At 30.7% G+C, this 14,585-nt stretch overlaps 1 protein-coding gene across 2 annotated transcripts in view; it reads right to left on the reverse strand.

Annotated features, from left to right (window-relative positions):
- Nucleotides 1-351: 351 nt before the first annotated feature.
- The window catches only part of PGAP1 (post-GPI attachment to proteins 1), an 81,119-nt gene continuing 66,885 nt past the window's right edge, over nt 352-14,585 (reverse strand). For both annotated transcript variants that reach the window (XM_027563468.1, XM_027563476.1), the window contains 6 exons: nt 14,007-14,204; nt 12,943-13,078; nt 11,435-11,485; nt 10,787-10,974; nt 9,190-9,294; nt 352-8,103 (listed from right to left, as the gene is read on the reverse strand). In XM_027563468.1, coding sequence (XP_027419269.1) covers nt 7,965-8,103; nt 9,190-9,294; nt 10,787-10,974; nt 11,435-11,485; nt 12,943-13,078; nt 14,007-14,204 — 817 coding nt within the window. In that variant the 3' untranslated portion in view covers nt 352-7,964. The remainder of the gene's footprint in view (nt 8,104-9,189; nt 9,295-10,786; nt 10,975-11,434; nt 11,486-12,942; nt 13,079-14,006; nt 14,205-14,585) is intronic.

Consider the following 14,585-nt stretch of genomic DNA (forward strand, 5'->3'; position numbering starts at 1 on the left):
TTCTGTCCATGGGATTTCCTAGTCAAGGATACTGGAGTGGGTTGCCATTTCCTTCTCTAGGGGATCTTCCCAACCAAGGGATCAAACCCATATCTCCTGCACTGGCAGGTAGATTCTTTACCACTAAGCCACCAAGGAAGCCTATATGGGAAGCTACAAAATACCAAATTGGGAAATACTAGAAATTTTCGTATATCCTATATTTACTGTCATGTATCATGTTTATCATGTTACATGCTTAGGCATTTAAACTTCTGAAATGTTAGACATGCAATAAAAAAATCATTTTTAAGGGTTCTTCCTGAGATGGTGTTGTGGAGTATGTGAACTGGTAAGCAATTCTGCACCATGTGTTTTTGTTCTCCAAATTTATTGTTGAACATTCAGAACATCAAATTATGACAGATTAAAAAGAAAGCACCAAATAATGCTACACATTAATACCTGAGCGGAGACTGAAGGCAAATATTCGTCTATTAAACCCTATACCATAACATTGAAACACAGATAAAAACATTCACAACACTCTACGGAGTACAATAAATAGCACTTTTTGTGAATTACAACTAGTTAAATATAATAATGTTAATTATAATTATACAAAAAGTACACACAAAATTACACATAAATATATTTAGTATACCATACATTGTACACAGTACTAGAGAAGGTCATGCATGTTTCAAAGGAAAAATCTGCAAGATGACAATCATTTTTCAGTATATATTATAGGATGAATTGTTTTGCACTGCTAAGTATTATGTGCTACATTTTCTGAATAAAATTACTGGTTTGCAAATTAATGATTACTGAGTCTATCTCAATCTAACACATAGTTTGTCCTCTATAAACTTCTAACTATAATATAGAAACTGATGCAGGTTGACATGACAGCCATGTTTCTTACTGTATTACATACCCTTGCCCAAACTATTTCCATCTCAATTTGACCATGCTTTAAGGAAAGACATTTTCTTTCTACACACTTTCAGAGAAACCTATATTTTTGTCTTTGATGGGAGGTAGTGGAGGTTAAATGAGAAGAAAGAAAAATGCTGAGTTTATATTCAAAATTATAAATAAAAAATATACAAAAAATTCTGAGTACACGGAGATATGGGCATCTTTTAGCAGAGACCATGAACATCCTATGAATGGAACGATTTGTTTTGACTGAAATTATATCCATTATTCTAAATAAGCATAATAAAAATGTAAGTCTTTATATTAAAAGAAAATCCATTAAAAAGTGGGGCCAGTTTTCTCTTGGTATCTTAAAAATAACTAGGAAGAAAAGAGTAAAAGGGAAAATAATGTTTAAATATATACATGAATCTGAGTTTATATTTAATGAAAAATCATTATTGGCTAAACTAACTGATATACAAGGCTCAATAATCTGAGGAAAAAAATAAGTACATGTCTTAAAGAAGAATTCATGTCTTTGATAATTATTCATTAAAAAGACAAAAAAATACACTTGTAGGTTACGTTTTCATGTGTATTAATCTCAGAAATGCTACCTTTTCCTAAAATAAATTTATTTTCAAAAACTGTAGCCAAACTTAGTTTCTACATCTATGAAGTTAATTTTAATTTGAAATGGGAACTATGGAAATTAAGAGAGGCCTGTGGAGCAATAGTTCAGCTTATACTAAGGGTAACACTGATTAACTGTTATTTAAAATTTTTTACTTCACCAGCCTTAACAAAAGGATTTGGGGCCAATTTGAGAAGACCACCAATACTAAAATATATAATTATAAAACTTCATGGCATTCTTTCAGCATTTTAAGGCACGGTCTATTTTATCCCAAACAACTATAAGTTCAAGGTCACAGTGTTAATATGCATTCAATTTTGGTCTGGTTTTTCACGGGTATGTTGCTACATTTATAGTTAGCCATAAGCTTAAGAAATGGTAATACAATCACTTCAAAACAATATATCTAAATCATTTTTCTATTTTTTAAAATGTAAACACACAATTTCTTAATTTATATACACTAAAAACTGGATTTTTCTCCTTCTACAGTAGAGGCAGAGAAGATTATTTGTACCAATATTCCAACAAATACATATCTGATTATAAAGAAAACATGGTTATGTTAAATACAGGCATCTCCTATTTAGGACTATTCAACACAAAGGACACACTCATTCCAAAAATAATGTTCACTGAATTTTTAGATCTTATACATCATCTTTTTATTATCATCTACCCTCACCAGATAATTGTATAATCAAGGCCAAACACTTTAATATTTGGCTTTATCTGTTGCTTCTTTACTTCCAAGGCTACTTATGCAAACTGCATCAACATGACTGGGCAGAGAAACAGTTAACTGACATTAAATTAGGGGGAAAACCGTAAAATGAGGGACTGAAATTCCCTGTGAAAATTTCTATAGGAGAGAAATTGAAGAATTTCAACCATATAAACACAACAGTTTCTGAATCTATCATATTCCAGCTTTTCTCTCATGAGTACACTACCACATCAATGTTAACACTTCAGCGTTAACATCTTGATTGTCTTTACATTTTCCATTTTACAGTGCTTACTTCATTGTACTATGTTGCGTTCCAGTGGATAAATTTCCCCCGTGTGACTGTAGAAAGGGAATGAATGGAAAAACATAGAAAATGAACGAAATTCCACAAAAAACTTTCTATTACATAAATGACAGATACCTGTACTAAAAATGATCAGGGCAATAGAATTTAAAGTTTTACAGAATGAATCTGAAACAAGATTACCTAAATGATTTCTTCAACCAATTACTGAAAGATCATTATCAGGTAAACTAATTTTCATCCAATAAAACCAGAAAACACTATTTCAGAAATCAGACAAAATAGAATACACTATTCTGTAAGCTTTATATATTTTCAAAGAAAAATCAGGATACAGAATATAAATTTTGATGATTTGCATATTTAATATAAGTCCTAGAAGAAAAATACTGAAAAGATTATTTTTGCTTTAATCCCAATATGGTAAGAAAAGTTCATTGGCACGGATATCTGGAGGTATTTTAAAATTTCATTTAGCTTTGGTGGCAAAGTGTGTTTTGCTAACCATATGAATACAGTTCTATTTTCAATGCAGAGCTTTATGCTAAAAAAAATTCAAATGTGGTTTTTTTCCCTAAAAGAAGGGATGTAAAAAGTCCAATATGAAACAAAACAAGTACAACATTAAATACAAAACATGCCTATCATTTAGGCTTTTGAATAATAGTTCTATGCTTTGTCTATAAATCTTTTAGTAGTAACATTTCTACTATATAAATACTAAAAACCAAAATCCCACCAAAAAAATTAGCATATGAACTTTACAAAATGGCTACTTCTAGAGTTCTTAAACTAGGATTAGGGTTCACATATGCAAACAAATCTTCACTAACTAATCAAACTACATCAACAGATACAGTTTTTCAGAAGTGTTTCAGGTTATAATGTACAGAATGAGCACAGAATAAATCTGACTCATATATATCAAGTCCATACAAAGTCCATTAGAAATTAACTGGTTACTTGGTATTTCAAAACATAGTCATTTTTGGCAGCATAACATGCAAAACACTTTTAGAAAGTACTGCACTTGATTTAAAAAATTTCAGCTAGAGACAATGTAATCAAGATGTAGCAATAGCTTAGAATATCATCTAACTTTTTAAAGTGATGTTACCAATTCAGGTATATTGCTACATTTCTACTATAAATGAAGTAACAGTTTATTTCCAAATTTTGTTCCATTCTTCAGACTAAGTTACTAATATATAAAATTCAGTCATCTGTAATCATAATATAATTTATAAAAAATGTGAATTCTTGAGCATTTAGAGTACACATATTCAGATTTGGATTACTGATTTGACTTTTCTTTCCTATTATTCTTATTAAAAGTAAAGAACATAAGTAGCCTTACAAGCTTTCTATTTCCTCAGGCTGTTAAAACATACTGTGAAAGAATGCATGAGTAATAATGTATAAGCAAAAGTTCATTACAGAACTTGAAATGTCCTCTGTTCCAAAATACTGGGATAAAATTTCAGTTCCTAATCATCTTAGCATTTTGTAAAAATATCTTCTACATTTACCTTACATGGCAAGAAGCTTTCTGTCTGGGTCTAATTTCATAACACAAAGACTTTTATTGCTTCTTTTATTCCTGGGGAGTACTATACTCTTCAAATTGACCATCCCCCCCCCCAAAAAAAAAAAACTTCACAAGGTTATCTTGTTTCCTATAATTTCATAAATCTAAAACACAGAGAAAACACAAAGTGATGATAAAAAATAATCAACAAATACCTTAGTCACAGAAGTCCCTATACATTAAAAAAATTCTTCCCAACTAATTTTAATAACAAGTCACTAAAACATTGCAAATGTGGCACTGTAAGGTTTTGCCCTAAACCTCACAATAAAGCAAGACATAAAATACAGGCCAACTGAATGGTCTGGGATTCAGGAATCAACAGTTCTAGCTTACCTCATCGTCTCTGTTTTCCTATTTCTCCAGAGCTTTCAAGAATAAACTGAAAACTGAGTTTTACCTTTAATTGTTTTACTTCCCTTGACCACCTTCTGTAAGAGATGCTAATCAACAGTGAGGTAAAAAGAATACACTATGCTGTAAGTGAAAAACCTGAAGAGTTAAGAATGGGAACTAGATAGATAATGACCAAATCAGATAATCTGTCTCATGAAAGTATGTATGTGTGGTGGCAATGTGTAGCATCTGCGAGAGTGGCAGGATAATCAACAAAAAACATTTACTAGGCCTATTATAGTTCTTTCTTTCTTTTCCCTACTGTATAATCATGCAGATATTATAGTGTAGTTCAAACGAGAAGTACTCCATTATATACATAGGAACTTATCTGACTGAAATATAAAAAAAATTAAAGATTAATCAATACATGATCAATATATACTGAAGAGACACAAAGTCAGTGTTAATCAGGCACAAATGGTTTTTTTTTAGGACTAGTGTTTTAAATACTTTCATTCTGGTGAGAATCAAGAAAAAAGCTAGCAGAAATTGTGTACTTTCTAACATGAAAAAGATAAAGAAAAAAGTGTTAATAATTTCTATCATATTATCTGCTCCAAATTTTAACAGTAGTAACTCCAGAGGAGTCTTTAGAAACACTGAAAGTATTCAGTGTTTGTCCAGTCCAGGCTATATTTGATCTAGGTATCAACAATAGGGTCTAGGAGTAATTTTTATAAGTTAAAAACTCAAAAAAATCTAAATAAAGATGTTATGACAACAAAGCTCAGAAGTTTTCTAAATGAGACAATCCCTAACTGCCAATAAAGTTTCATTTTTAGTAACATTTCTGATGAACCTGTGCTGTTTTGCCAGCTAATAATATAGGTCTTAGGTATGCTTGAAAGAATGTGTAATTTAAAGACAAGGGACTTTCATTTTCTCAAGTGATAGAAACATTAGTTTTACTAATCTTCAGAAAGAGCCTACCTTCTCATCTCTGATAGTTATCTGGGTTTAAATTACATTAGGACTTGATGAAGACCCTGTGAAAATGAATGTATGTGTGTGTGTGTGTGTGTGTGTGTGTGTGAATTATGTATAAGAACCCAAACGACTGTTGTTTATACATGCTTAATTAGAATCCTTTCTGTGGTCCTAAAATGAAATATTTTGTTGGAATAAGACTTTAGGACTACATGGTAACTACACTCACATGAAAATATTTTCATGAAGATTAGCGTGCCTAATCTGCTGCTTTAAAAAGCTAACACACTGAGTCCATAAGACTGTTCTATACGTCAGTGTCTCTTTTGCTGGCAGAACTAATACAATTATGTAAAGTTTGAGAATAGAATAAAATTAATTAAAAAAAAAAAAAAGCTAACATACTACCCACAAATGAGAAATTTAAGCTTGTTACATTTTACCGATGAGCAGAAATGACTAAACAAGGAGACTTTAGATCACATAAACACAATTATAGCTGTCAATTGTGATGAAAGTACAGGCCAAATTAGAAGATTCTAATTAATGAATTTGCTTAGGTTCTGTATGTGGAACTAAATTCAAATTTAGAAATATTTAAATGACATATTTAACCTGTAACTTGAAATACAACTACACCTGAGTGAAAAAACAAAAGACATCCTATGTGCAAAAGCTGTTATGAACGTGTGTATAGCTAAACCTAGGCATATGTATCCTTGTTTAAATATGTATGTGACATGTCATGGGAAAGTGTACTCTTTCTTTTCAGGTTTGAACACACAAGCATTATTGTATTTTAATCCCTTTTGCTACTTTTAGCAAACAAGAGCCTGGTATGCCTGCCATGTCTATTATAAGGTTATCACTTCCCTTTAATGATCCCAGTAAGTGAAAATATGAATACTGAACATAAAGCTGAGAAAGAGAACAATAGAATAAAAAAACTTATAACTCTCAGAGATGACAGCAAGATCCTCTTCAAATGATGATAAAACAGTAACAACCTGACGGACAACTTAGAAAAGAAGTGAGGTAACCCTCTACACGCAGTAAAATGGGGGTGACTCTCTAATAGGCAGTAACAGCTGAGAGGCTGTAATGGAATTTGGTTGCAATGGCAGGTAAAATGAACCTGGTATTTTGGACATTCCTTGGCACTAACAAGGACACAAGTTCACAAGTGCAACTGTGAAGTTACTGGAACATAAGGACTATACTTGAAAGGTTTTGGGTATTTACAGCATACACATTGGAAGAAAGGACTCTATCACCCGGTATACCCCAGCCTGAATTACATCTACTTTTTAAAAATGAGCTGAAATCTGAAATGAAATGTAATATTACTCTTATCTGTCAATTAGTAATTACCTTGGCAAATTAAGATTCTACTATTAAACCTAGTGACTAAATACTCCAACTTATTCAGGTATATTGTGTATACTTATGCTATTAATGGAATAACAGTTATCCACTGTGGAAAAACTGTTATTCCATTAATAGTTTAATTCTATACATTAAATGTAGTACTGTACTTGATCATGCTGATTTTTCTCCCTATAGGAGACAAAAACTGTGCAAATGCAGAGTTTTTTTTCTGACTACTGGAATTTAGTTATTTTAATGATCCATCACGACCAGAGACACTTGGCAACGATGGGGTCAATGAATTAAATAAAATGGTACAGACTGAATGACTGAACTGCTCCAATGCCTACAGGTAAATATCTATGAGAATTTGCCTCAAATTTAGCAAGACATTTCTTTAATAGTCTCCTGATAATCACTAAGAACACAAAATAAGATTCTTATTTGAAAAGCAAGAAGAAATTTTCATTAAGTTTTAAATTTGAATTATGTTTCTATTCACTAATCTTGCTTGGTTATCAAGAAAACATGTCTCTTTTGAACTTAAAGCATATTTTCACAGAAGTAAGAAAACAAAAGATCTATTTTGTTCACTCTGGCTGCCAAAAACTAAAGATTGTGGCTATTTTATTTCTGATAAAGCAGTTTAAATTTCATTAATCTTTTAAGACTTATTTTTCAATATATATAGTGTAGCAAATACAAAGTAACCCACTTTTCAGAAGAAAGCTTGATGAAATGAGCAGAATGTTTGAGGTGATGAGACAAAAAACAATGCTACATTTACTGAGTGTTTAGGAGAAGATCCTGGCATGGCCAATCAAGCAGACTAGTTCTGCAGAGAAGTCCTCAAAGACAGTGGCCACCATATCCTTTTACTAATTTTTCAAAAATGACTAGTACACAGATGTCATACCACAAAACAAAACCATGCTTCAGCTACTTTCCTCAAGCATTACAAAACTAATTTCCTATCTTCAACATTGTAAAAATAGACTTGTCTTCTCCAAAGGATCTTGCTGTTGACACTGATGGATCTGTGTTGTTCCCACTTAATATTGTCCCTAAAGGCATAAATCATCTTTATCATTCCTTAAATCCAATCTTACATAAAGTTGCATAATGCATGGAGTAAAAGAGGAATGAAGACAAAGCATGGAACCCTGTATAAATGTGATGACCCAAAAGCAATCACACCAACAGCCAGAGGAAGTGGAAACTGTGAAGTAGTCTTCAATAATTTACTGTAAAGAGACAGAAATATACATTATAATGTTAACTTACTCAGTGAACAAAAACTGAATATGTCAGTCTTTTACACAGTTTTGTAAAGTATTCTATGTGATTTTAGATAAAGTAATTTTTCACATAAAGAATTTAACAGTCCATATTTAAAAAAAAATATCAGTACGAATACATTTTGGCTGGAAAAGAAACATATTCTATTAAGTAAATAACAAGTTTTGCTTATTCTTTTCAATTTTAAGCACAAAAAAATACTAGTTGGACTTATATTTAGCAATTTGACTTTACTTAAGAGATTTATTTTAATAAGAAAAAATCAATAATGTTTACTAAGATATAGCTACAGAAATATTTATTTTCAACCTATTTAATATCAGCAAAAAGCTTCAACAACAGAAAATCCTTAATTCCTAACAGGAGCATATAAAACAAGACACGAACTATTTAAAAATACTATCAAGAAAGACTGTCACCTTTTTACTCTGAAAACAGATAAACTGAGGGATTAAGAAATTTACTGAAGGACACAAAGCCTTAGATTTAAATCCTAGATCTGCCTGATTTTAGAATATCTGCAACTATCTGCCAGAATCAACTGAAAACACTCTCAGAGCAAATAAGCAGTCAATGAAAGGTAAAATTTTATTATTGAAAATCTTAAACATATATATAAGTAGATTAACAGTACAATGAACCTCATGGATCCACCCTCATCTATTATATTTCTACCTACTTTCAACTCCTGTATTTTGTTGGAAGCAAACTTAAATATCAAATATTTTAAGCATTAACTTTTTAAAGAAAAAAATTTATAATAATTTATAATTTATAATATATATATATATATTATATATATATATATATATATATATAATATAATTTATAATTTATAATACTAACAAATAAAACCCATAATTAAGAAAACAATACATTTGCACATAAGCTATAATATTTACATATAAACCTAATTACTATTAAGGTATCACCTTTAGTATTGTCCAAGAAATTAGGAACAAAAGGTATGTTCCAGACATAAAAGAATACCAGGAATAGATGAGAGAAAAAGAAAGATTAAAAGACTATACCTTGACTTTATTGAAGTAGTGTAAGTATTTCCAAGAATTGCCATAGTTGGAATAAGGATAAATGCCAAAGGTTTACATGGATCAGGATTAAGTTTAAAGTAATACCTAGATCAGAAAGGAAAAAAGAAAAACATAAATCAACGAAGCATAGCCCATCATTTTAAATTATCAGAATCAATAAATAAATTTCAAAACCTTACAATTACAATGTGGATATAAGAAAGCTCTAAAGTGTTCACGAAATCATTAATAAATAAATTTTGCTCTACATCATCTTTATACTCAAGGTTTTAGATGGAGAATTATGTTCAGAAGCTACTAAAGGAAATGAAAATATCCAATATGGAAGCACTTCCTTTCTGTAAGTATATGCCTGAAATGCCATATACAGATAATATTTCATAAAACAAATTATTTAAAACATATTTAAATTGTTTTATTTAAATAAGATAAAAAAAATAAAAGTTTACCCAAAGTAACTGTCCCTTATTTTTTCTTTAAATTTATTGTCCCTTATTTTTTAAAATCCAAATTCTCATCTCTTGCATTGAGTAAGATACCTACACCTTTCAGAATCATAAATTTGTGCTCCTGAAGTGGTTTTCTCCCCAAATCTGTGACCAAAAATCTGGACCTTGATTAAAGTTACGGACTTACTAAGTCACTTCAGTCGTGTCTGACTCTTTGCATCCCTATGGACCATAACTTGCCAGGCTCCTCTGTCCAAGGGATTTTGTAGGCAAGAATACTGGATTGGGTTGCCATACCCTCTTCCAGGGGATCTTCCCAACCCAGGGATCGAACCCGCATCTTTTAAGTCTCCTGCATTAGCAGACAAGTATTTTACTAACACTACCTGGGAAGCCCAAAATAAGGGACAGAGGAAGGATATTAACATCTGGTAACCAATGATTTAACTTATTGAACTTGTTTTGATTCATCTGACTTTTCAAAAAAACCCACCTCCAATATGAAGATAATCTGAAAATTTTACATCATTTATAAAATCTATATTAATCAGGAGTTCACTATTAACTGAATAAGGGAGCTTTTTAAAAAATGACAATTTACTAAAAACTAAATATTCTAGAAATAACCTTAGAGGGCATTTTTAGGCTTCATTTGACCTAGCACACAAATGACAGTTTTCAGTAGTAAATACCGGATCACTTACTCTGTTCAATGTGTAGGACACATCAGAAAAGTACACACTTCCTTCATTATTTCTATTATTTTAAATGTAGCATTTATCTTCCCCTCAATTTAATATAAAATTGATCATAAGTTGAAAAATTAAAGCACTAACATTATGAATACCTCAAGTCAGCAAAATAAAGCACATTTTCACGTATTTCTAGACTCAAAAAAGGTGAAAGGAAAAGTAAATAGAATAGAATTCCCCCCTATTGGGCAGATTTTAGGGAAGTTTATATTCTCATGGAAAAAGAGAAAATGTGAATATGCTAAAAATAAATTTCAGGTGAAAGCTTCTTGTTCTTGTGCAAGTTTTATGAATCATTAGTAATCTTGCAAGTCTCTACTTACAGATATTTATCATTTAAACCACATAAATTATAACTATATAAATAAAACTTACCTAAGATTCTTCAGCCAATAAATTAAAGATGGCATGCTGAGTAATACAATCCATGTTAATAAGTTAATCAAAGTACTGTGCATGCGAAGACTATCTTCAGCGTCACTGGAAGATAAGCGGAGATGGTGTACTGCAGAGTCTTTATGGTGATTGGATTTTTTTTCACTTCTTCTAGAGTGTTTGGGATTCTATAAAGCAATAAAGCAAAAATATTGAGATATCAAGTAAAATTATGTATTAATTTACTTAGAATCATACTCAATTATGATTATCGAACAGCTGAATACAGTTTTTCATTACCAAACTGATATAAAATACTGAAATTATCTTATTTGAAAGTATTTTAAAGCAGTTGTCAGTTATAAAACTTATTCCATTGACTTGTTATTTCCACTGCTAAGAATATATCCTCTAAGTAATTACTTGAAATAAAATTTAAGAGATAATTGTAATAACAAAAGCAACTTAAGCACTAACATCAAACTAAATGACAATCTCTAAGTCTCATTTTAATATTTATTACATTCAATTTTCTTAAAGCTATTTAAATTCAAATATTGTAAATCTCTAAATATTGTAAATTTCTTTTTTTTTAAATAAACTTTTATGTTTTTCCATGTTCTACAGAGTTATGAAAATAAAACTTACCACAGTCTGACTGTTTTTAAACGTTGTTAGGCTGGCTTGCAGATGAACAATCTATGAAAAAGAAAAGACATTAATTTTACTTTTATTTTGAAACAAAAAACAACCATTTTTATTGAAATTGAGAAGCATTATAATTTGAAGTTTTAAAAATCTAAATAAATAAAAATCCATTTCAACATTTAAATACATTCTTTTAGAAAAGATAAATAATAGCTACATGTGCTTGCTATGATGGATTAAAAATCAGAAACAAATAAAACATCACAGAGTATGTTGGGGTTAGGATATAATGTTAGTCTTTACACTGTGTGACCATATGCTTGAATAGTGCCTTGCTAATGCAACTTAGAATGTCATGTAAGTCAAAAATTTGATTATATTCAGCACAGTATAAACATCTCAACAAGTGATATATAATCTAAATCTTTGAAAATCAAAACTCAATTATATAGGATGGTAAAATGTTTACAAGAGCCTGGGAAAGTCTACAAATTTATTAGCTGTGCTTAAGTATTTGAGAAAGTTTTTCTTACTGAGTCAGTTGTTTGTAATATTCACCTAAAAAACTAAAAATATTGTATTTATAAATCAAATTAATTTATATTTATAAATAAAAACAATTCTGAATAGTTTTTTCTGATGGTCATACTTTTCCTTTGAAAACTGAAAGTAATCTATAATGGCATGTATTTAGTGATAAAGTGTTAGTCGCTCAGTTGTGTCTGTGTCTTTGTGACCCCTCGGACTGCGGCCCATCAGGCTCCTCTGTCCGTGGGATCTTCCTGACCCAGGGATGGAACCTGGGTCACCTGCATTGCGGGCAAATTCTTTATAGTCTGAGCCACCAGGGAAGCTCATTTGTATTAAATGCAGATGCAAATAAGTCTTTGCTAGAAAAAAAAAAGGAAAAAAATTATTATCCTTTCTGATATCAACTAACTCTATATAAGGTTAATGTGGAGCTCATGCAGTTATATAAACCTGAATTTTCCTGTAAAACTGACAATCTTTTTAGAAGCGTTTTTCATTTCCTCAGTAAAATTACCAACTTAATTATTTTTATCATTGTCATACGATTCTTCAGGAACATTTGTAACATTTTACATGTTTCAGCATGACCAACAACTTGATCCCATTGACATAACCATTTATTTTGTCTATTATCCATGTTCAAAGAAAAGTTATGAACAAACTGCTCTAGGAGAATGTTTTTCAAAAAGTTAACATTATTTGCTAAATCATCAAGTAATGTGAAACAGGTTATATCTCCTCCTTTGTTTTTTAACACAGAAACTCAATTCAGATTAGTTAACTTCAGTTCTACAGTTAACTTCATATATCTGAAATAGTTAAGATGTTAAAAAAAAAAAAAAACTTTAACCATAAGCCTGGTATATAACAGAATATTACTGCAGCAGTGATTGAAAAAAAATTTTTAACAACTATGGGTAATTCTATGCCTGCCTGATACACAACTCAGGCCTTCTCGCTTTATTGATTTGACATACCTTAAACACATAGTAAAGATAAGTAAGAAGTATGGCAAAGGCTCCACAAGTTGTCCAGCTAATGAGGATAAAAATAATTGTCAAAATGGGCAAGTCTGGTGATATTATCTTGATATCTTTAGGAAGTTCAGAGGGCCTGGAATAACAAGAATAAGGATTTTAAAAGCATATTAACAGTTATTTAAACAGTCACAATTAAGGAGAAAACAGTATAGTGCTCTGTCAGCTTCTCCTTATTAATCTGGTAAATTAAGGTAAATAGTAAAGCTTTTTAAAATAAAGATGATGGTGTCACATATTTTAAAATTCTGTTATATACTGTGATAGTTTCTCTTGCATTTAGATATACTACGGATAGTATCAGTACTAAAAGAGAAAAAATATTGTTAAAGATAATTATTACTTATAGGCTCTGTACCATACAATTCTGATCTTGACATGAAAAGAAATCATTTTCTGTTTTTAAAGTCTCAAGGTCACTCAGACATCTCATGATGTTAATGTCAGAAGCATTTTAGAAGAAGTGGAGGAAGAAGTATCATGAGGAGAGTTAATTAACAGAAACTACATCACTGGTTTACCTGAAAAACCTACCAGCAACTTCAAACCATGTCTTTGGATCATAATAAAACTCTAGGTAATGCTTTTGGAACTCTTACACATTTCATCTAATCTGATCCTACATATCAAGATTGGAGTCTCTTGCTCTCAGGCTTGACTAAAAACCACCACGTAAAATCATTGCCAGAAAACAAACACTTTCCCCTTGAAAAGATTTAAACAGTGAAATTTAAAAACACTTGTGCACTCTGTTAAACTTTTTTGACTTTTTGACCATCTTAAACACTATGGTCAAAATCAAATGTAGCATTTAACTTGAAATAAATCATTATCTATGACAGAAACGTAAGTTTGAACACTAACCCGATCTTTTGCTACTTACACATTTTTCCTTAGACATTATATTTTAGTGAAAGCAAAGTAATCTTAAGGTTCTCTATCAGAATACGATTTTTTTCTTACGTTAAGAGCAATAAGAAAGATTTTAGTCACTCATTCTTTACCTTTTCAAAGCTAGCCACAATGAAGAAAGAAGTTTCACAGATGTAGAAGAGAGTAGGCCACCCCAGTAGGCAGTACATGTTCCAAACAGAAAAAGAATCAAAGATACAAGGGGGAAACACATACTCTGACTAGTTAAAATGATGGCATCTAATTCTGGTAACAGTAACATATCCCATAATTCTTTAAACCATTTATATCTGTGGATAAAAGAAAACAAAACAAAACAAAAAGCAAATGATACAATAAAAGCAAAAAAATCAACAACTCTCATTCAAGGATTTAACATTTGAAGCATTCGATCATTCACTAAAGTCCCCAAAGTTCCATGGTATTTAATTTGTAATTATCCTGAAAAAACTAACTTCAGTTCCTTGTAAGGAACTAGTGAGTCTACTGATCTTCAAAGATCTGAGTCTTAAGTCTCAAAGCAGTTTAACTGTTCTCTAGTAATCCTTGTATTGAGTCATAAATGCTTTTTTTTAAGTTATAAAGACAATAGCTAGTTATAACAACAGAAGAAAAGACATCTAAGTAATGCTTCTTAATCCCCTCCCCCAAAAAATCAGAATAAATTAAGA

The sequence above is a fragment of the Bos indicus x Bos taurus genome, chromosome 2 (assembly GCF_003369695.1).
Source record: "Bos indicus x Bos taurus breed Angus x Brahman F1 hybrid chromosome 2, Bos_hybrid_MaternalHap_v2.0, whole genome shotgun sequence".
NCBI classification, from domain to species: Eukaryota; Metazoa; Chordata; class Mammalia; order Artiodactyla; family Bovidae; genus Bos; species Bos indicus x Bos taurus.